Source organism: Pempheris klunzingeri, chromosome 16 (assembly GCF_042242105.1).
Source record: "Pempheris klunzingeri isolate RE-2024b chromosome 16, fPemKlu1.hap1, whole genome shotgun sequence".
NCBI classification, from domain to species: Eukaryota; Metazoa; Chordata; class Actinopteri; order Acropomatiformes; family Pempheridae; genus Pempheris; species Pempheris klunzingeri.
The window spans coordinates 18,532,343-18,557,033 of NC_092027.1; the positions used below are offsets into that span (position 1 = coordinate 18,532,343).

The 24,691-nt window shown below is 40.5% G+C and overlaps 1 protein-coding gene across 1 annotated transcript in view; it reads right to left on the bottom strand.

Moving 5' to 3' along the window:
- gabbr1b (gamma-aminobutyric acid (GABA) B receptor, 1b) overlaps positions 1-24,691 on the bottom strand; it is a 94,897-nt gene that overhangs the window by 7,809 nt on the left and 62,397 nt on the right. The window contains exons 14-20 of the mRNA XM_070846537.1: positions 24,096-24,173; positions 18,960-19,110; positions 16,109-16,241; positions 8,274-8,390; positions 4,859-4,969; positions 2,646-2,739; positions 1,914-2,041 (exon numbers count right to left, since the gene is read on the bottom strand). Of these exons, the coding sequence (XP_070702638.1) occupies positions 1,914-2,041; positions 2,646-2,739; positions 4,859-4,969; positions 8,274-8,390; positions 16,109-16,241; positions 18,960-19,110; positions 24,096-24,173 (812 nt within the window). The remainder of the gene's footprint in view (positions 1-1,913; positions 2,042-2,645; positions 2,740-4,858; positions 4,970-8,273; positions 8,391-16,108; positions 16,242-18,959; positions 19,111-24,095; positions 24,174-24,691) is intronic.

Below are 24,691 nucleotides of genomic sequence, written 5' to 3' on the forward strand. Positions count from 1 at the left end.
GGATGACGGCAAAGCTTTCATCCATGAGACAGAACCACTCCCACCCTACATAGACACACTGAGAGCACTAGAGACCTCCATCAGCAACGGCCCCTCCACCCTCAGTGTGTATCACAGGTTCTTCCTTCCGCCAGCTGTCAGACTTTACAACCAGCACTGCTCCCAGTAGACCACACTGCACCAAGACTGACAATAACGGTATAATGTTCACCAACTGTGCAATATATTTATTCAGAACAACCTCACTTGTGCAATACTTTCTAATTTCTCCCCCCTTTTTTTAGATTCCCCTCATGTATATGATATTTTCTCTACTTGTATACTTCCTCTGTCTTATCTGTACATATATATTTTTATATCTCCTCCTTTCTGCTGTAGCCTTGTACATTTCCCCATCGTGGGACTAATAAGGGAATATCTTATAATATCTCATCTTACCATATGAACACGTGTTCTCTGAATTGGAATGGAACAAGCTGATATCTGGCACTGAAGATGATTTGCCTGCAAAGCAACTCAAACTTAATTGATAATCAAAATTGCAGATAAATTCTCTCCAACTTATTAATTGACTAATCATTACGGCTCTATTTACATTCCTGCCTCAGACGGAGGACAACTAATAGAAACAGGTGGATGTGTGAGCATACAGAACACACAAGCGTCTAATGTGGAACATGAATCTGTGAGGAATGCTGACATGTGACTTTATTCCTGATGAGGACACAATGCAGCCCCATCAGTTAAGGTCTCTGTGCTTTCTGGGCATGCTGCAGCGCCTCATACAGGATGTGGTGGTGTCATTTAGAAAACTCAACCTTGGTTGCAAAGCCCACTGGCCGGCTTCGCTCTCATTTAAGCACACAAATTGAATGGAGGTGACACTGGAGGTGTCTCGCTACCAAGGATGGTGGAGCTTCCTCAGCAGAGCATATAACAAAGGAGGGAAAGGTCAAAGGAAAGGTGGATATGCCTGGTGGATATGAGAGGCTGTACTGCTGAAGGATTGGAAGGGAAAGAGCAAGTCTGCAGACTAACACAGAGCCTGCAGAGTGGCACACAACTGCAAAAGACAGAAGTCTGGCAGCCAACAGCCACAAACAGACACTAGTCAGCCTTTTTGTATGGCAAATGTCTGTATGTGTGTACACTGGAAGCAAAATGACCCGTCTGCTGGGTAGATATATCTACCCAGCAGACAGTGTTGTGTGCTTGTAATTTGTACCACAGTAGTGAATGAATGAATGCTGATTTGTTGGAGACTTGGAGACACCTGAAGTTAAGGTAGAACAGGTGTTTAATGGTATTGAAATGCTATTTGCGACTTGTTAATGGGACTTTGCTTTGGAAAGTGTGTACAGACTGGAGGAAACTTCACCTGCAAAATGATTTCCAACTTGCGCTCAAACAGTGTTTCTCACTGCATGTTACTTAAATGAAATCAGTTTGAGCTAATCACTGTTTTTACACATGAAGCCTGATACTGTCATTGTTATTTAAGGTCAGACATACAATACTAAATTAGTGGAATGCACCTTTAATATCTATAACTTAAAAATATACTGATAAAGAATGTTATTGCCAAACAAGACATAATCCTTCTGCTCCTCTAGACTCCATCTCCTGTTTACTTGATGGTTGTGGGATAACTGTAGGATTCTTCATGGCTACAGGTTACACTCTAAGTGACGTGGCTTCTCTTCAACCTTTTCCCTGTGCAATTGACAGGATTTCATCGTCAATGAATAAACTATTATATTGCCGTTTTATGTCAAACTTATTTTTAACAAGTTCTTTGAAAAAAATCATGAAACAATAATTGCTGTATTATTACACATTTGTGTGACAGTCAGCAGTGTGACAGCGGGGCTTTCTGCAGCTTGTAGTAGGATAACTGAACTAAGTGAACTCACAGCAACGTTATAGATGGCCATGCCCACAGCTCGGTGGTCGTTGATCTTCTCTGTGGAGATGGACTTGGTCTCGTAGGCCAGGAAGATGCCGAGCAGCAGCAATAAGCCTTTATAACCATACACCACGCCTAAAGAGAAGGACAGGATCACGGTGTGAGGAATGATGGAACGGTTTGTAATGCTGCTCATTACATAGCATACTTAAATTGGTGGTAGAGAAAGTTATCACAGTAGTTGTTTCTTTATTAAAGATCATACCACTGATCATCTTTTGCACTGAGTTCCTAATATACAGGCAGACATGTCATTATGCTGACAAGAACTGAGACTGACCTTGAGACTCATTTGCTATTTATCCTAAGGAACAATTTGTCACCCTCTTTTTCACTGTAGTTATTTTCATCACTTGTTAAAGAACATGCATTACCAGTGGCTAAACCAACAGGCTAATCACTTATGGCAGGAAAGGCAGTCTTTGTGATGATTATGATGATCTGAACTAAAGCTTGTGCAGCTAATTAAGTAATGTTGAGGTTAACACCAGTTCACCTAAAAGTTCATGTAGTTACACATTTGGAATAAGTGATATGAACAGAACAGCTACTGTGGACAGACTGCTAGTGAGCTGCTCTGCCTTGGAGATCTTTATTAGGCTTTATCACGGTGAACCACGCCTATGGCGTTATTAGAAACAGAGAAAGTCATGTATGAGTTGGTAGGTATTTCACTCACCAAGCCAGGTGTTCATCTTTTCTGAGCTGCAGTGTTCTAGTAAAGGCTGGATCAACACATCTAGGTCTCCTTTGGGAGCTTCTCTGGTAAATTTCTGCACACAGACGTTCAACATGAACACAGCAACACAATACAACGTTAACAGTGAACGTATAAGATAAAGTTGATGGCAAAATGCATGTACTCGTGTCAATCCAATTTATATAACCATTAGACACCAGCATAGCAATATTGTAACATATACATTGAGTTTCCAAAAAAACTCTTAAGTCACATGATATTCAGTGGAATTGTATATACAGGAGGAAGGAAAAGGTGGTAACACAATGTGGTGTGCAACAGTCAAATTAGGGGGAGGGCTTTTAATCTTTAGTATATCATAGGAGCCTAAATTAAATGACCTCTTTGGTTGATCCCCTAAAAGAATATTTGATCTTTTCCAACTTCAGGATAAGCATCAAGCCACATAACCAGACAGATGCTTTAGGCAGTGTTTCCCAGTCTGCCCTGCATGGTTTACATGTTTCTCTGCTCCAATGAAACCAGACAGGTTTCTGAATACAATAGCCCAAAACCCTGGTAGTTTATAGAAGAGCCACAACCTGTGAGCTAAATCTGTCTCTGTAATGTCACATCGGCCACATTTTTCAGATAGTCTGGCCTAGATAGACAGATAGATATCCATCTATATACAGTACTGTGCAAACGTTTTAGGCAGGTGTGAAGAAATGCTGTAAAGTAAGGATGCTTTCAAAAATAGAAAAATGCAAATTACAAAATGCAAAGTGAGCGAACAGAATAAAAATCTAATCAATATTTAGTGTGACCTCCTTTTCAAATTTCTCCAGACAGTAGATGGTGTACCACTGGTTTCTGCTAGTCCTGAGCTGATGGCTGCTGGACATCCTCTGATTTCGAAGGACAGTAAGCAGAATGTGTCTTTTATCACTGCACTAAGTTTCCTCGGCTGAACACTGTGTCTACAGTCCTCAACGTTGCCCGTTTCTTTGTGCTTCTTCAAAAGAGCAGCACGTTAAAACCCCAGTCTGCTTTGAAATGTTTGCCTGGCAGAGACCTTCCTGCTGCAGTAGAACCACCTGGTGTCTTGTTGCTGTGTTCAGTCTGAACATGACGACCTGTGACATCAAACTGTCTTCACCAACCTCACCTTGGTAGTAGAGTTTGGCTGTTCCTCCCCCAGTTTTAATCCTCCTACAGCTGTTTCTGTTTCAGTTAATGACTGTTTAAACCTACATATGAAGTTGATGATCATTTGCACTTGCAGCAGCCAGAGTCCTCACTAACACCAAGGTGGACAGAAGGTGGAGCACGCCACACCAGTTCTTAAATCCCTCTACTGGCTTCCTATTACTTGCCTACAAAGCAATAAACGGTCTTGGACCCAAATGCATCACTGACTTCTTCTGAGGTGTCCAGACCCCTCAGGTCATCTGGTGCAGGTCTACTCAGCGTTCCCGGAATCAGAACTAAGCAGGGTGAAGCAGCTTATAGTTTCTATGCCCCCCACCTATGGAACAAGCTTCCTGAACACCTAAGGTCTGCTAAAGCTGTCAGCTCATTTAAATCAGGCCTTAAAACATCACTGTTTACTGTGGCTTTCCAATAATAGAGCTACATAACTTCTTTTCATTTGTAACTATTTATCCATATGTTTTTATTGTATTTCATTGCATCTTCTCTTAAGCTTTAACTATTCATTTTCTTTTGCTTTTATTATCTTGTACATGCAGTTTAATGTTTCTTTGTCTTGTTTTTATTGTGCCATGCCTTGTGTCTGAATGGTGCTATATGAATACATTTGCCTTGCCTGGTATAACTGCTTAATCATACATCTGAACATGATCCTACAAAATCCTGTACCTGGAAGAACTGATGCTGTTTTTAAGGCAAAAGATGGTCACACCAAATATTGATTAGATTTTTCTTCTGTTTGCTCACTTTGCATTGTGTAAAAAATAAATAAATAGATTTTGTATTTTTTGAAAGCATTCTTACTCTACAGCATTTCTTCACACCTGCCTAAGACTTTTGCACAGTACTGTATATATATACAGATATAGATGGATATCCATCTATACATATATAGATGATATCCATCTTTCTAGATGTACCATTCACTCTTTCTAGAGCACTGTATATACTGTATATATTCTGCACAGTTGTGAATAAATAAAGTGAATGAATGATCATACCTCTACTGTAATATGTAAGGGATCCACAATCTGCCAGATGATGAGGGACAGGATGTCGATGCTGAGGAGAACACCAACAGTAGCATAGAGTTTCCATGGCTCCAGGTGCTGCTGAAAAACAGGGGATTGGGTTCACTACAGGAGCATGGCGAGGAATCAGGAAAAGGTACAAATCTTTTCTTTACAATTTTGTGAGGAAGGTATTTATGAAGCCATAAATAGATAAACCCAAAGCTGGATGAGAAAACAATGATCCATCACTAACTGAAGCCAGTTCAATCTGCCCTCAATTGGGATATGGAAGGGAAAGAGACAAGTACATTGATGAGAGCTCCTTGACTCTGTCAATAAATATAAAATAAAATTGCATTACTCCACAAGATCAAATCTTTCTGGTTATTTAGCTAGAGTGAATATGGAAACAAAGGCAGCAGTGATCAGATCTACACTGTTTAGACAATCAGCTACAGTTACAGTAGTTATCCTTATCCTATGGCTGATTTACTCTCCATCTTCCTTCTTTGACATTGTGTGTAACTTGGCAAGTGCTGAGCATGCTGCATTATGAAATATATGTACACTTCTTATCTACTAAGCTCTCTGCCCCATTTATTTCTATTGAATGTTATCCATTCAACCCTATTGACAAGGGGTGGAATACAATGTGTAAGTAGTTGGCTATTTGACCTTAACTTAAAGACTTTAACATTGTTTTTTAATTTTGAAGATCCTATCAATCCTATGTGACAATGTTATTAGGTCAGATCAAAGCGCAATGGTTGGGGTCAGCTAACCAAAAATATTTTATTGCAAGTAAAATAAATTTGCAGTTAAAAATGAATTTGGATCCAAAAGTTTTTCCTTGTTGTTTAGCTAAATCTTGTGGGCAGGGGCCTATATTGAAAGATGTAGGAGGGTCAATATCACTATAAAGTGCCTTTGGTGTCCCCATCAGAATCACTCAGTTATCATGAAAATGTAGCAGAATAATTAAACTCTGAGGTCTTATTATAAGTCACCAAAGATTTGCACACATATCAGTACAATAATATGTCTCTTAAAATGTGTTTCCTTCATTTTTTACCATTTTTTTTCTTTGGATGTACGTGATTTTGGCATGTCCCACACACTGTTCTTCAGTGTGTGTAATAAGTGGTTAAATGATGCTAAATCAAAAATTTTTTTACATGGTTTTATTGTCACAACAAGTTATTTGATAAAACAAGTCATTTTGATCATGTATATTCTATATTCATAATAGTATTGAACATTTTGCATGTGTCCCTGAAATTGCTGTCCACCCTGTCATTTTGGGCTAACTGCCCCTTTAAGAAACCCGCTGATGTTTTCAGTGACATCACAACCTGCATTTTGTCTTTCTTCAGTGGAGACTGAAACAGTGGCTAGTTGCAGAGTAGGTATTTACACTTGTGTTTCGTAATTTTCATCATATTAGGTGTGTAGTTAGATGTTGTCAAGCTTAACATGTCCACTCTGTCATAGTGAAATATCAATTAATATATAAACCTTTCAGAAATTCGAAATATATGTGTTAAACAGTACACAGTCCGCTTGCTAACTGAATCATGTTGCTAAGTGAAGGTCCACCATGTGCTCATTAAATGCTAACATTAGCCAAAAATGTCCACCCTGTCAGCAAGCCTTCCATGACAGGGTGGACATGGTTGCCCTAATTTCATTACTATCCAAATACTTTTCCCATTTACTAAAACATAGTGTTGAGAAAGGGACTAAATAGCTTTCTGAAAATATACATTTTATAATCACTATGTAATTACAATGTATTTATTCTACTTTGAAATTGTCCCTGACAGGGTTGACATATTTTGCTGTTTGCGTGTACATTGTCTGCTTGCAGTTAATTTATAAAAAAGTGTGGGAGCTTGATCAACATGCATTTCTAACAGCATAACATCTACTTTATACAATAAATGTGAAGTTAAATGGAAAATCTCAGCTTTTTTGGGGGGAAATTGGGAAGTCTCAAAGGCACTTTATGGTGATATTGACCCAGTACACATCTCTACTGACCAGTTGATCTGATTGACAGGTTGGATTCAGAAATGTTGAATTTGGCAAATAAAACATTTGGAATTTCCAAAAGCTTCATACATACCGACCTCGACATGGCCCTCATGCACACAGAAGTAACTAACCAATTATGGATATGACTCATCATTGATATTATGTTAAGCAACACTTTTATTAGCCAATAAAAGTTATGCCTGTACGTTTTCAGTTTTGCAGCAGCAGCAGAGCTTGTTGCAGGTCTACATATCCCCCATCAAAGGGATCATAATGTTTATTCTGCTATAATATTATTTCCACCTCAAGTTTCAGATTTAACTGTAGAAAATTTCTATGCTCTCAGTTGTTTATTCTCATCAATATACACGTGAATGTAAGCTGTCACTCGCATGCACTTTTAAGGTGTTTCTGTGCATGTGCATGGTCCTCCACTGGAAAGTTTAGGGAGCAGCTGTGCACTGCTCTTAATCTGAGGCAGGTACATTTCTGGACCTTTGGTGTGTCCCTGTAGCTTCCGTTTGCCTTGTCTCGTTACTGAATAGGAGAGCATTCCCATGCAGGCACCCCATTTATGATTCCTTCATTTACTATGAATGAGATTGCAGAGAGCAGCGGGTTTACAGTGGAGCTGTTTTTATTAGATGTGTGTCAGTGAAAAGCAGATCACCAAGCCTTCTTCAACTTCCTTAATATTGTCTTCACTTAAACTACTATAAAGCTGACCTGATTGGTTTTGGCTTATGCAGCCCCAATGTGGTATCTCTGTAGCAACTGTGATTACATTTTTTTAGGAGGTGAGCATCAGCTATAGCATACTCAATGGCATGGCTACACTGGCCATGTACAGAAATTTCTCTTAGTAGCTGTAGCATGGGCACTAAGTGAGTTAAAGTGAGCTCAGTCAGTTTTGACACAGCCCTCCAAAAATAATCCCACCTGCTAGGCTTCTTACAGCTAAGGATATTTATAAATATTCCGAAATGGCCTGTATCTCTCTTCCGGGAAGATTCTTGTGTCGCAGCAGGAACATTCACTCTAAGACATCCTGTCTGACATGTCCTTTTTACATACAGGAGAAAAGAGAGGCAGGGGGGAGTAATAGTAATCGGGAGTGGAGGCCTTCTGCCATTGGGACCAAATGGAAGAGTTCACTGGCCAGGTAGCATGACAAGTAGATGCTAAGAATGTTAAGGGCAAGCAATGGGTCAGATTTGAGAATACATAATCATCATCCCTTTCAAGGGCAAGCTCCACGGGTAGAGAATAAGTGAAGCCTAAGCCCCCACCCCCCCAAAGCTTGGCAGAAAAGCTCAGAGTGGACTCCTCCTGGAACATAAATTCACAGCTTCAAATCCCTGACATTTACCTTCCTCTTATCCTTCTTCTCATCCTTCTTGGTGAAGACTGTGTGGACCCACCAGATCTTGGTGAACATGCTGCCATATGCAAGGCTGAAACCCAGACCGAGCAGCCACAAGCGAAACTAGTAGGGAAGAAAGGAAATGAAAGACTTCATAATTAAAATAATTAATATATCAAAGAGGTGAACTGAATGAGGCTGCCTTCACTGTGGTGGACAAGCATAAGGCAACTGGCAGCACGAGGAAAGGTAAGAGCTTAAAGACTTCAGGAATATTGTGTAGTTTTAACTAAAGGTTTTCCAAGGGATTTGTTGTGAGTGTAACTGGAGCCAACAGTCCACAGTGCCAGTCTCCAAAGAAAATTACAATCATTTCAATACCAACAGGCATGTTAACTACAACTTGACTGGTTTACAAAAGGGAATTCTCGCTGGTATTTCTGACTTACCATTTCATTGTCAAAAGTGTTGAATACTGAATCTTTTAGGGATAATTTGGTTCCAGATTTTCATCAACTCAATAACTTGTCTATTAGGACCATAGACAGGAGTTGCAGTCCATTCTTTTATTATGGATAGTTTATGGATATAATATCTGATGCTTGCTCATGTGGGGATTCTTGAATCCTTAATTTTGAATTCCTGAATCGTTTGGTCTCTCTCTTCATTAAAGAGTTTGGTCTAGACCTGCTCTTTATGGAAAGTGTCTTGAGATAACACTGTTATGAATTAGTGCTATATAAATAAAGATTGATTGATTGATTGATTGATTGATAGTTTAACTGGTTTGTCTGACAACAGAAGGAAATGACATTATACTAATCTAGAAATCAAAAAACAATTACGGTGTAAATTTAGGAATAAAGAAGTAACTATCACTCTTGAAAGGTAATTAGTACAACAAATAAATCATTAATTACTAAAGCGTCTATGCATGCATTTGAAACTAAGGAAACTTACATCACATACACAGATAAAACTATAAGAAAGATGAGGCCAGTCAGCTTCTTTGTTCACAAAAAGAGTTTGCTACAGGTGAGCTGGCTACCTATATAGATTCCAAGGTTTCACCATCCAGAACACAAGTAAGCAGGCCATGTATCTGAATCTGGACGTCCAGTGATGAAGTCCAGGGCTGTGTGTGACCCCGGTCAATGAGGAATGGGCAACGTGTGTAGAAGTCCAGCTGAGGATGGTTGAACGACTTTACCTGGGCCCAGTTGGGACAGGCAGCCAGATATACCAGCACATCCTTCTGCATATGGGACCACCAAAACCTCTGATGGAAACTGGCCAAGGTGCGTCGCAACCCTGGATGGCAGGCAAGTCCGGCGAACCTGAGGACGGACAGACTCTGGGACAAATAGCCTTCCGCTAGGTTCATTACAGATTTTGATGAAAGGCCTCTGGAACCCTTAACTGGTCAGTGGCAACGAGACACCAGCTGGGCATGATGGTGTTCAGCTACTGGTTCCTAGACCACTTCTGAAACTGTTTCAGACTTTGGCACAGGCTCTGAGACTGGTTCTGGATCCAATAGTAGTTCTAGGACATCAGCTGGTTAGGACAGGCTCTAGTACTGATACTGCCTCTAGTACAGGCTTTGGGACTGCAGCTACCTCTTGTGCTGCCACTGGTTCTGGAACAAATTCTGGTTCTGGTACAGTCTCTGGTGCTGATACTGGCTCTGGGAAAGCCATGACTTGGGGGTCCTGGATCTTCTTAGCAAGTTTGATGTCCTCCACAACCGAGGCAAGGATCTGAGGGACTTGAGGATGATTCTTCTACTGGTGATCTATGGGAAAACAAACTGAGGGTGCCTGACTAGCCTCTCTGCCTCTGAATCAGTCCCGCATCAATAAGGGCTAGGTCAATGAGAAGGTCTAGTGTGGCAGGTAGTTCAGATGGGTTACTCATCCTTTTTTCAAAAAGACATCATACCGAATGTCCACATTCCAGGAAAAATTAGCAGCTAAGGTGCAAAACTCAATGGCATAATCAGAGACTGACCTCCTCCCTTGGTGTGCCTGTAGCTGGATTCATGCTGCCTCTCTGCCACCGGTAAACCTGTCGAACACCTTCATAATTTCTCGCATGAAACTTTCCAGGCAGGTGAATTAGCTTCCCACATTAAGGTTCCCCACTCCCTAACTCTCCCATCCAAGAGAGTGGTGATATAAGCAACTCGGAAGCGATTTGATGAAAAGTAGGAAGGTTGCAATTCGAACACCAGGGAACATTGTGATGAGAAGTATTGGCAAATGCCAGGCACACTGCTGTAGTGATTGGAAGAAGGCAGATGAGGTTCATGACTGGGTTTCAGTGTCAGAGGGACAGGCAGCATGATGATGGAGAAGCTGCCTGACTGGACAGAGCTGCGGCCTGGAGCTGATGTGGCTGATTTGCCAGGTGGTCAACACTGTTAGTGAGTCCTTGCAGGTTCTAAGTCAATGTGGTCCTCTCTTTCTGATGAGTGTTGAGGACTGCGCCTTGCTATTTCACAAGTGAGCAGAGGTGATGAAATTCTGCAGACAGATCATACTGTCACAATTCAGAAGATCCAAATGCAGAGTTACAGGGCAGAGGTAGGAATAAGCCAACACAGAGGTTTTACTGAAGGGATTAAGCAGGTGTATCGTCCACTCCAGAAGTCAAAACCCAAAAATCCAGACAACCAGACAGATATATATATATATACAGGTAAGGTAACAGGCACACGTCAAAAATCCAAGAGGCAAAGCAAACCGACTAGCAGGATACAAAGCAGATAGGGGGACAAACTACAATCTGGCTAACAACAAAGGCAAACTGACAGGTCTGAGTACTATGGGATAATGAGCTAACCAGCAACAGGTCAGACAGACTGAACAGGCTGGCAGCAGGAATGGCAGTGGGTATGGATGGTGCAGTGGCGAGAAAAGCTGGCAGGTGCTGACTGCAGGATGAGCAGAGGGGTGCGTGCAAGAGGCTGGGGATTAGGAGCAGTAGCTCCAGCAGTGTCCATGACAAAACCACATTTGACTTGATGGAAAATCCTTATCCTCCTAATCCTCCTTTCAGATTGTCTTTGGTTACTGTGAAAGCAACCTACCAATTGACAGGATGGTTTTCCCTTTTATCAGTATCTTTGCCAAATTTGACTTTCCCAAGGTTACATGTAATGCAGACTTCATGGCTCTCATGGTTCCCCCAAAGTGAGGAGCGTACTTTGTATATTGCTTGTTGTTTCTGAAGGGCTGGGTTCAACTGATAAATTTTTTCCTGCAACTCCCTCTCTTCTCCAATGAGGATGAATGTAAGAGCTATGGTCAGAAATTACCTCAAAGGGAGTTCCACGCTACAAATCGGCGAAAATACTTGAGGAAGCTGTCAGTGTCAAGATTGGAAAGAAGATCTATATGGATGCTGTGTGTGGTAAGACATTTGAAGTGTAGTCCCCATCCACTCTCTTGTCGGTGCCCAACTTTGATCAGGAAAGGGCTGAAGCTGTCCATCCCTGTGGACCAGAAAGGTAGCTTGAATAAGTGGAGGTGAAACTGAGGTAAGTCAGCCATCTGAAAAATCACTAGTTTTGCTTTCCATTTCTTGCAGTCTATACATGAATGTCGGCGTTTCTCTGTGGACCAGGTTGGTGTAAATTGTTAACATAATCCTTGATAAGCAGCCTTGTGATTGTCATAATACAGATCCTCACTTTTGCACAGCCGACCACCCACCATGAGCAGGTCTGTAATGTGATAGGGGCCAAATAGTGATTTGATTGGGGAAATGTTTATTGGTCTGTAGTAAAGCATACTCCTCTGGTAAGAAGGAGAAGTTGCAACTGTTTGGTTACTTGCTGAATCAATATACCTCCAGTCTGATGGAGTAATGTACTCAAGGATCTCTCTGATCCAATTAGCAATGAATATCTAACACTGGTAGAACTCTGATTGCAGCCATGTTAGAACAGTTGTCTGTCCACACAACCAAGTGGTGGATAGGGAAAGTCAGCTCTGTCTCCAGCGTCCTTGCTAGTTGTACTCTAGTGAGGGCAGCATACAACTCTAGGAGGGGAATAGTGCTCTGTTATCTCTGTGGCACTCTTGAGCAAGCCGTGACGAAAAGAGACATGGACCTGCCCATTTGAGTCCATTCCCTGAGCCATAAGCTGTTTCAGAGGTGTGTCACAGAACACATGCAATTCTTTGGTCAATGGAGGATTGTGGTCCTCAGTAGCGGGAGTTTGATTTTGTGGATGTTCCTTTTCCCATAATGTCCAAGCTCTCACAAAGACATCAGGAAGGCAAGGGTCACCCCACTGTCGCTCTTTGGATCACAGTCTCTGGAGAAGGACTTTGGCCAGTGTTATGAATGGGATGATGAACCCAAGGGGATCATACTTACTGGCCAATATTCTGTAATAATGTGGTTACCCTCCACAGTATCTGGTAATGAATAAGTCTGTGATTGAACCCTAAAGTTTCTGAGAAGCAGTACCATACAAAACTCCTTCCCATGGATCAGAGTGATCTTGGCTAAGCCACAGTTCAGCACTCTCTGATTGAGCCTCTGTGGGTAGATGCTGAACCACTGAGGGGATGTTACTGATCCACTGTTTGATCTCAAAGGCTCTTGAGGTGAGCAAAGCGGGTATATGGTCTAGGAGACTTCTGGCCAGCTCTTCAGTGGGAAAACTCTCCAGTTGTCTACATAGTTGTCTATACAGTGCTGATGTGCTGTGACGAAGGTCAATCTGTAGCAGCTATCGGAAGCTGGTGGCTGCTCAAAGGTTTTGGGAAGATTCCCGTCAGATTCACAAATTTGGCTGCCGAAGATGTGAACTTCACTGCAGGTGGGGGCATTGCCAGCTGAGTAGGTTGAGAGGCGGAGCTAGTATATGTAGGTACAATTATAGTCACTCTTTGCCTGAGGAACTTGGTCCACCGAGAGGTACACCAGCAATTGTGCAGCAGGTCTGAAGATATGAGGAACTGGAATTGGATTCCCCTAGAAAGGTTTACACGTCTGAAGACAGGGCGTTGTACAGCTGATTAATTTTGATGATAATGGTCACATTGCTTATTTGATTCTAAAGGTAGCTCAGAACAAGATGTTTCTGTTGAGGCTCCTGAACATAGTTGTTGCATACTAAAAGGCTCACTTGAACCTTCAAGATATGGTTGTTGCATATCAGAATGCCCATTGGTCTGCATTACATGGGTTGACTTGGGCCTTTCGGACTATGATGTAGGCATTAGAGAGCCAGAGAGTGGTGGAAGGGAGCAAAGACAACTCTGTGCAGTTGGCAAAGAAAGATTGAAGTCATGGTGACTCATAGGGATGTTGTGCTCACATAACTTGTCATGTAGATTTTGGATGATAGGGGGGTTGTGATGGACACAGGGTCCTGGGGATTGATCAGTGCAGTCAGGATTTAATGAAATTGATTGATCGTGAAGAGATGGATGAAGCAGAGTATGACTGTTTCTCAACTATCATCACAAGAGCCTGCACAGTTCTTCCCAAAACCAGGACTACACCTCTAATTTGTTCCTTTTCTCATCTCATAACTTGCATACCCATACTGGCAGTCTCTCCTCTTATTTGTCCTTCCTTTGCAGAAGAGAATATTTTGAGAGGTGGGTCATTTTGTTCGCTTCTCACAGCTGAACATGAGTCCTGTTAGCATCATCAGGAGGCTCTGAGGGTTGGGGAATAGCATGAGGATCTGCAGGTTGTGGAATAGCAGGAAGAGCTTCTGCAAGCAAGCTTGAGAATGACATCTGGCATTCTTCCAGATATCTGGGGGCTGTTTGTTGTGCGCTATCCATTGCATTGATCTTGCCTGATTTGAAGGACTATGTTGAATATTTAGGGTACTGAATCTCTTAAGGGTAATTTGGTTCATTCATCTTAAGGATAAGTTGGTTTCTACTTGTAACAAGAAAAAAATCAGATTTCTGAGGAATTTAGGTGAACACATCTAGCCTGGTTCCAATTGACCAATGAGAGCTTGTAGCTACATCCCTGAAAAGTACAAAATGAATAATAGCCACAAAAACAGTGATAGGTGCAGATGAGATGGACACATTTGTACAGGTTGTATTACTTAATTACATAAACAGTAACTCTTAGATCAGCATATATCTCTGATTGCCATGAAAAATTTCAGGTTTAATTTCACATATCACTCCTTATTGATTTGATATGGTACTAAATAAAATAACCCCCTGAAAAACAGATATTGGCTGACATGTTCACAGTGTCAAGTGAAAGAGTGTCGAGTGAAAAGAGCAGTTCATTTGGATTATTAGACTACATTGATTGACATTCAATTGTATTATCCCCTTGATTATTTATCATAGCAAAGATACCAAAATAAGAAGCTAATTAGATAATTGATACAGTTTCAATTTTAGTTGATGATTTATCATTTGATTTAGTCACCAATTAACTTAGATTAACATGTCAACAACATGTTAACACGTTAACAAGAATTAGCATGTCTTTGGACATGCAGGTTATTTGGTGACTAATAATTGGTGGCTCTAAATTTACCCTAAATTGTCCGTAGGTGTGAATATGAATGTGAATGGTCTGTCATTAATGTAAACCCCTCCTCTGAGGATAAGCGTATAAAGATAATGGATGGATGAATATCTTATTTTCACCCCCAAAAAAGAGACTGAACATATTCATGCTCTGCAGGGATGATTCTCCAACAAATTTACAACTAATTTGCTTAACAGACTTAAATTCTGTCTGGATGTCTCATAGTTTTATCCCAATAAAAGCTCTATGAGTAGCAAAATCAGCAGGATATTTTTTGTTCTATCCATGACATTCATATTGTTAAATATAATAAAAATGTATTCTCTGGGGACCTCTAGCAGTGATTTACTCTCATTTTACTCTCATTCTCTTTAAAGGAATATTTCAATATTTTAGTAAATACACTTATTTGCTTCCTTCCAAGAGTTAAATGAGCAGTTCAAAATCATTTAGATGTCTTTGTGCGTTACATACACAGCTGGATTCAGGACATAGTTAGCTTAGTTTAGCATAAACACTGGAAACGGGTGACTTGTTTCCAGTGTCTTATACACATGAGCATGACATCATTGTCAGCATATTTATGTCTCACCTATTTTAGTCAAGCAAAATCCCTTCACAAAGCATCAATATCAGGCAATGTAGACACATTTGAATGATTTTAAAAACATTTTGGTGACAACAAAATGAAAAAATACTATGATTAAACTGCATAGGATGTCAATCAATCAATCAATCAATCAATCAATCAATCTTTATTTATATAGCGCCAATTCACAACAGTGTTATCTCAAGACGCTTTACATAAAGAGCAGGTCTAGACCAAACTCTTTAATTAGAGAGAGACCCAACGATTCAGGAATTCAACATTAAGGATTCAAGAATCCCCACATGAGCAGCATCAGATATTATATTATATTGAGCAACAGTGGCAGGAAAAACTCCCCTTTAACAGGAAGAAACCTCGCACAGACCCAGGCTCAATGTGGGTGGCTTCTGTAGGGGTCCGCGTTGGGTGAATGTTATGATTTCCTTCTTAAAATCAGATAAGATAAACAGCTACTGAGCTTGCATGACAACAAATCCATCTTCATGACATCTCATGGTCATGGTCATGAGATACGTTTAATCTCTAGATGAAGCAGGTAATTGTACTTTGAGTTGGGATTGATTTGTTAGACTACTATTGGTCAAATTGACAATGATGATCATCATTACTTGCATCCCTTCTTTCTATAGTAAACTGATATTCATCTTTGTCAAGTTTGAAATGAAATCATTGTGTGTAGAGCTCCTTTGTATTGTACCTGGCAGACGACAGGAAACTGTCTCCGGTGGACATGAAGGCCATCGATACCCAAAGGGAAGACAGCAGCCAGAGCCATCATGCAGCCCACTGCAGTCATGTTGTTAAGGTAAGGCTGAGAGTTCTGAATGTACCTGGAGCAAAAGCAGTAATAAATACATTCACATAGATTTAGATATTGATATATCCATTCTATGGATGAAATGGAAAACAGTAGAAAAAATATATAAAATATATTGATAGGACTAACTGCTTTGGTACTTTGGCAACTTAAGACTTGTTGATAAGTCACTTAACTGCCTTATCAACTGAAATTTCACATTCTTTCATTTCTTACACTTTATCAACACATTGACTACTTTTACCAGTTACATTACAATCATTTAATTGTATTCTTCAGCTGATAGTCTGTAGTCTGTAGCATCATAATTATAGGCATGGATTATTAAATGCATTTAAATATCCATAAGAAATATAGTTGTGGAAAGTTCAGAAATAAAGGAGAATATCTTTATATGTCAGTCAAAGACACCAGTAGAAATCCCCCTCCCTCCCCAGAGTGCGTGAAGGCACTACATCATGGTGGAACATGAGATTATGTTTTGGCCAGAAAACCCCTGAGTAGACACAATTATTTTCTGCTGACTCATGAAAAGAACTTTCTAGAAAATTCCCTCTCACAGGCGGAGTTTTAGGGTACAGAAGCATGGTTCAGACAGCTGGTGTCTGGGACCAACTCAGGTTTATTGCTGTATTTACTTTTTTGTACAAAACAAACTCTTCTGCACCAGATTGCTTCTAGTGCCTGTTTTTCAAGACATCCTTTTTCGTGACTATGCAGCAAGTTTTTGATAACTCGTTGAGGAAAACATCTGGACACTGGGCTGGATTTCTTTCCCTCTACAAGTCCTTACACTTCAGACAAATTAACTGTTTACAGTGGACATACCTAGCCCTGTTTACAACTTTCAGTGGTTAAGAATCAAATGGCATTTCCATTGCTTTCATTTCTAACTCTTCAACTTGCATTTTTGGGTCTTCGTCCTCCACAGATTTCCCATCCTCTGGATTCAACTGTCTGCTTTAAACATGCCTGTCTAGGAACCACTATCGACATTCACTGTGAGTTCTGTATCATTTGTTCACCTCAAAGTTCATTCATATTAACGGTGAGCAACGTAAAACTACGTTTTACAAAAAGACATCCTAGGTTTACAGATTAAAGCCTACAGTTTAGACTGGCTTTACTACCCTAACTTAAATTTTTAAACTGTTTTTACTCAACTGTACTTTTTTGTGCATTAAGTGTTGGAATAATTGTTCAATACCCCCAATTTTGTTAAAGCCTGAATACACAGTCTGCAAAGGTTCATTGTGGTTTAAGTTTCACTGTGATATGTTTGGAAGAGTTTGATCAATAAAGTTGAGAAGATATATACTTTATTTATCAAGAATAAATCACATTGTCACAATCATTTCATGAGAAGAGGTAAAAAACATTTGATTCCAACTTTATGGGCAACAGTGTGTATACATTTCACACCATTCAATTGTCATCAAAGTGGAATTTCAAAAATGAGATTAAAGGTTTTTAGACATTACTTCACTTGCTCTTTCAGTCATGCACCGCTTTATGTTAATGTGAGAGCAATTTATGATGTCGGTCACTTTTGAGAAAGATCAGGATGGCATTCTTACTGGGCTAGACCCAAAACATTTCCATATCATTTTTTAACACAGCAGAAATCTAAACTGAACTCAGACTAATGTAAAGATTACAGCACTACAAGGTGAAACATGCAGACAGAGAGATAAAATGTGCACATCTCGTTCCACATTCTACTCTTACTGTATTATCTCAATCATCTGCTTTTATACACAGAAGCAGTTTAACAAATTAGGAAAAATGAGAAAGCACCAATTTGAAGTTGTTGAGAAGATTCAGGTTAGTCTATAAAAACTGTTTTTTCTTAGGTGGTGCAAAAGAGGTTTACAAAATAAAAGTGTTACTACTCAGTAATAATATGACCAGCGTGCACTAAATGTACATTCTTGCCAAATGTTAAATAAAACACTATTCACTCACATAGCATGTGCGTTAATAAGAATTTAATTAAATAAGCGGTTGTGCATGTCAGACTTTATGTAGCAGGCAGCAGAATTCACTGTCTAACAACAATAAATGATCAAATTGATGTGGGAAATCAGTGGATTCACTGTTAGAGGCAGGGACCACCTTCCCTGCTGCTTACGACGGTCATTAATTAGGCTTCAGTGCTTCAGAGTTTCACAATGCATCGATGACATGACAATGCTTCTCCTTGCTGTCATAATGTTTCCAACTCATTCTCCTCCCTCCTGTGCAACAGATGCCAAATATTGTGTAAGTGTTATGTCTCTGTCCATAAAAGTCCTGCCATGTCTGAATAAAAATACAAGTTAACAGTAATGCAAAAGACACCTTTGTCTAATGGCAAAAAGCCATCCCTTTAAATGATGACTGAATCCAGATGTACTCCATGGGCAAGTCCAATATTCAGTATTAATATTAATATTAATATATCCTTTAATCCCTGATTTGGTCTTCAAAACCAATTCTGCTGATGGAAAAAAGGCTGATGAGAGCAGATTTTGTGAGCTGCAAAACCAAAACAATAAGCTGAAAGATGCTAAAACGCTCGTTAGACCTGCAGGGCTGGACAATAATTCTGTTTGAATTTGTCGCACAAGCCAGCCCCCTTTATAACACATGGGGATTTGAGTCATTGCTCATATAAAATATTTATTTGTGCAACTTTAAGTCAACTTGATCTTGATCTCCATCAGCATCTAGTAAAGGTGAGGTGTCCTACCTGACATTGCTGTTGTAGATGTTGAAGGTGAGGCAGATGATTCCCAGCAGGATTCCCAACCCAGCAAAGACAGACACAGAGACAAAGAGCTTCTGGGACAGATAGCGAAACTCCTCAATGACCACTGTCTGGTCTGCAGGGGGTCCTGAGCCTGGAAAACAGAGGAGCTGATGAGAAGGATGAGAGGACTGTAGGGTACAGAGGAGATGAGTGAGAAAGATCAAGGAAAACTTGTGAATTAGTAGAGCAGAAAAGCTAAATGCATTCCCATTGTTGCTCTGATTACTGGTCCAACTATCAGTGCAGTTTCTAGTCATGCACCGGCCTCCAATGTCACACTGGTGTTTGTTAGTAAATGTGTGTGGCTCCATTACCAAGGTTCATTTAATGTTCAGATCACAACCAGCACTAACAAACGCAGCTAAGGACTGAAAGAAACAACTGACACTTCACTTAGTGCTTCATGTCATTCATTGCCCTCTACTGTACGTTATTCATGAGCCATTTCCCAGTTGTACACAAGACTTGGTCAAAGTCTTGTCTGTACAAACCCAAAGAACACACACTGATGTGTTTTGTACTTGTGTGTAAAATTAAATTGATATAAATATATATAGATGATAGATGATATAGCACCTCTGAAAGTCACTGATATTAAAGTAAAGGGTTCTGGCCTCTTCTGATAGTTGGTCGACCAGCTCACTTCTGCTACAATACAATTCTTAACAGATTCATTTCAGTCAGCCACTTTACATGGAAGGGATTATTGTGTGAATGCACAGCATGTACAGGGTTGATATTTGGACCTTGTCACTAAAACACCAAGGAAGAAGTGTAGGAATGTGGCCACAGCACAAATCTGAGTGCCATCTGTCTTGTTTTTCTTTTCTCAGAATACATGCAAACCAGACTCGGCCCTGCTACGGTGTAGGGGGTCATGGCAATGTTTCATAACCGTGAAAAAAAGAGAGGAAGAAAAACTTGTGTTGACTAGTAATTTCGTTTTGCTAGCATATAACAAGTACACATAAAACTAACAAACCCGTTTGTTGTGTCTGAAATCTGAACTTCTTTGCTATTTTCTCTCAGCATCGTAGTGTTTGCACTTGGGGATCAGATTAACACCGTCTAGAAGGACAAATCAGGCTTCTCCACTACATCTTGGTTGCATTTACACTTGACTTTTTGATCCAATCTGCCTAAGACCATTGTTGGGGTTTGATACCTTGCCTCACAGTGAATATACCTTGTCTGGGGGGGCAATTTAAATAATCAATAACTATCCAAAATAATTAATAATTATAAAAATTAATGGGACTTAGTTTAAAGTCCACCTCGATTGGGGCACCACCTCGATAACGAGGAAAAGGATTTAACTGATTCAGTCTGATAAAATACTAAAGTATCAATTTGGTACCATGATTCAATCAATCAATCAATCAATCAATCAATCAATCAATCAATCATATATAGCATCAATTCACAACAGTGTTATCTCAAGACGCTTTACATAAAGAGCAGGTCTAGACCAAACTCTTTAATTAATGATTAATAATTAACTTAATAACTACTACCAACATTACCACATTGACAGCTAGTTGAAGGATCTCTAACCTACCAGGTCAACTCTTGCCCCTCTAATGTCTTTGCTGTGCTATAACAAGGCTGGTGTTGAAAAGTTTCCTGGTACCAGAACTTTGATATATATTTATGTAATGTATAATATATTATCTTACATTAAGATAACAGAGACCTTATATTTACATTGCTTATAATTCCCTATGGGAAAATAACTGTTAGCCATCTACACGCATCACAAGTTAACACTACCCCATCTCTATAACTGCTCCTCTCCTAAACTGGAGAGCTCTGCATGGCAGTGCATATGTGAGAATAGGAGTGTGCATGTCAGTATGTAATTTTAGATCATCTGAAGCTTGAGCAGTGACAGAGGAGCCCCAGGTAATGGGGCATATTTGAATAAGATGTTAATAGCATACATGTTACCATAGAGTCTTAAGGTCAAAATAGTAACAGGAGCTTCTTTTGCCTCACTAATGCGTTGCTATAGAGGCTGCTGGTTTGTATGCAGCTGAGGATCTTAGGTGTCACACCTCAGAGTGTGACGCAGAGGATGACTTTGAGAATATTTCTTTCATATTTTGTGTTTGTTATTTACACAGCAGCTATTTTTGAGTCAAGTCTTTGCCAGGGACCACAACATGCAAAAAAAGGCAGATGGAAGCAATGGCAGGAAAAGAAGTCTTTGATTATTATCATCACGCATAGCCGATCTGGACAGACATACGTAGCATTTAGCTCAAAGCCCCACGGTGCATGAGAGCAGCCTCACGGAGCCGCCACATGGCTGTACACTCTTATTACTGCTGCACTGAAAGACAGTAACAGAATATTACAATCATTTATGCTGTATGCCTTTAGTGTGATGCAAGTGTATGCTACACTACACAATTTGTCCATTTCCTTCTGAATTTTTCATAAACGGTTTCTAACTCGGTTTACAACAGCAGTGTTTTGTCAATAAAGCAAAGTGTTCAGCAGTGAAGAAAAGCAAAAGAAGAGAATAAAGATGCAGAATCCTAACTCATAAAGATTATGCACCGTGCGTATGAGTGGGTGTTATACGGAAGATACAGAGTATACCTGGGCATGTGTGTGGGTTGGAGAGAGAGCGTTAGCGTCAGTGTGTGTATGTGTGTGTCAAAGCGAGTGTCCTTTGGGAAAATGTGTTCTCCAACACTGATATCTCTCCCTGCCCTTGATGGTGGAATCGGGACAGTGCGTTACCATGGTGACTAGCTCCATAATGGTTACCACGGCAATATGAGAGAGAGGCAGTGATGCAGCAGTGGTTGTCAAGGAGACCAAAAGATTGAAAGAGGAGAAGAGGGGAGATTGTGAACAAGTACTCAAAAACAAAAGTGAGACAGAAGGAGAGATGAGATGAGAGGTGTTAAACAGATACAAGCCAATGAGAAGTTTAAAAAGGAATTAGTGAAGAGTAGATAAAGAAAGGAAGGGGAAGTAACGAAAGAAGAAACAACGAAAGATGGAAGAGGAAAAGTTGGATTTAGAGCAGAGAACTGAAATGTCTGGCCTAATTCTGTCATGTCACTGTCCTGGCTATTTTTGGTGTTCACCGCCAGGGAGGACACTGTTGACCAACCATGCCAGCAGGCAGGAATCACAACCATATCACTTGTCCACTGTCTGAAAGTATGTGTTGACTTCCAAACATGGTCCAGATGCACCAAACACACAGCCCTCCCTCAGGTCAAACCAGAGCTCGCGGCCACGCAGATGACCTTGCAGTCTGCTGGCTTGGTTACAAAAACTAGTTTTTGGCACACAGTCAGCAATTTATGAGTGCTTTCAGCTTTTCATTGACAGTAGAAGCGAGTGACGGTACGAGGGGATTTTACAGCTTGGCTCATGTGACAGGATTTGTGGGGAAATGGCTTGCTGTCATCATGTGATTATAGAAAGCAACGCCTCTTAAAGGGAGGTTCAAATCACTGAAAGTTGATTTTCCTACTATACTGAAATGAACAGAAAGTTGATTAGGTTGATTAGAGTCATTTGTATTGTAGGTTGATGAGAGACACTTGTATTCAGTATTACAGTACCACAGTACGAGTCATGTCATCCTCACCACGCTGCTAAGAACACTTTCACACACACAGCTTTTGTTTTTTAAATGATTACAGTCACTTCTGCTTAGCTTTTTGATTGCTGTTAAGTTGCCTTTCAAAATTCAACATTCTGGATGTTTATTGTCAGTCAGTTACACCAGTACACTTGTGCGAAATTCAGATGTTTCACACTAAGACTCCCTCAAAGGGATCTACACAGTAGATTATGATTAGTTCTGTGGAAATATTAAGACAACATGGAGGAAGCGTGGAGGGTCGTAGCTGTTGGAACAGGCCGATTGCTTGGTTCCTCGTACTGCTATTGCTGCTGCTGTGGCTGTTTGAAACTTGTGCCTGGAAGTACTGCCTGCAGCACTGCAGAGAACTGCTCTTCCGATCACCCTCACACTCAAAACTGCACTCCCTTAACATGCACCCTTCAAGTGTGCAGTAGATCAGATGAATGTCAAGATCTCTGAAGAGACTGGGAGACAGACTCATGCACAGACAAAAGCACTGGTACGGCCAAAACGGTCAAAATAACAGCCGATGACTAGGACTTTGTAATTATTTCCCACATAACGCTTCCACCCTCTGCCAGTCACTAACAATTGTTTGACTTTGTTCGGTTCTGGAATATTTGCCCTTCTCCCGCTCACCTCCCCCACCTTGAATCAGTTGATTTAATTTGGGGACTACAGGAAATCCAATCATCTGCATCTGGGACAGCACGCGTGACAGACAGTCAAACAACGGGCACACAGAATAAACAACTGAAGGTCAGTGCGTACACCCCTTCAGACTACTGACCACTGGTTCTTGGTTTTCCATTTCACAAACTTCAGTACCCTCCACAGCTTTCAGAGCATTAGCCACTGTTAATGTTGCATGTACACACACACACGTACGCACGCACGCACACACACACACACACACACACACACACACACACACACCTTTCTACTGATTACAGAATGCAGGATTAGGGAACGCAATTTCATTCCTCAAAGTCAAGGTCATGGCGCCCAATTCCATTACACAGCCACCCAGTTTGCTTTCTCACGTTTGTTTTGCCTTGTCAACAAGCATCTTCTGTTTATTGCATTGCTGCCATGGCTTTCAACTGCTTCTCATGTTTAATTAGTAAATGGAATGAAAGTGTCGCTCCATAGCACATTGGTCCATCAAAGCGCTCAACTGTGGCTCTACGAGCTGCTGAATCACTTGGATGAGCTGTGAAAAATAGCAGGAGTTTCTGTACCCAAATGTTAAATAAAACCTGACTGACTGATTGATGAAGATTCACAGCCAAGCTTGTACATAGATAGTGGGAGGCAGAGGGAGAGGAGAGGCAAAGGCAAATAAGGGAGGAAGGAGGAATTAGAGCTGGCTGCTGGCTCAGAGAAAACAGGAGATTAGAAGGTAGAAGGAGTGCAGCAGACAGTGAAAAATAAAGGGGCTGAGGAAGATGAATGTCCCTCACCTATCCATTTGTCATTCCCATACCAGGACAGATTGCCTTTAGTGCTGTCGTAGTATCCAATCTTCTTATAGCTCCCTCCTGTGAGACAGAGAGAGAGAGAGAGAGAGAGAGAGAGACAGACAGAGAGAGACAGAGGGTCACACTGGGCTCTAATGTCTCTAACTAATGAATGTTCCACCAGGTAGGGCTGGGTATGCAACCTCACACCATCCGAAATGTGTGCATTGCAGGGAGTATCAAAAACTGTAAATTGGCATTGAATATCCGGTCAGATCCATAATCTTGTTTTTCTTTGATCTGATATTCTAATTCAATTTAGAGTTTTAGATTTAGAGTGTATTTCATTCAAGCAGCCTTCTTACACAGCAAAATTGTATTTAAGATTCAACCAAACTTTGGCTTTTGAGTTAAATAGAACAGGGTTTGGAAGAAAAAACATGCTTGTATGCTTGTTTCTCAAAGTTTGAACCTGGGCATCACATCAGCACTAGTATCAAAAACATGTTTCATGTCTCTCCCAGGGAATGATGAAATACTATCTTTTACTTAAACTGACTATAAAAAGATTGTTATGCATATTGTTGAATACACTTCTT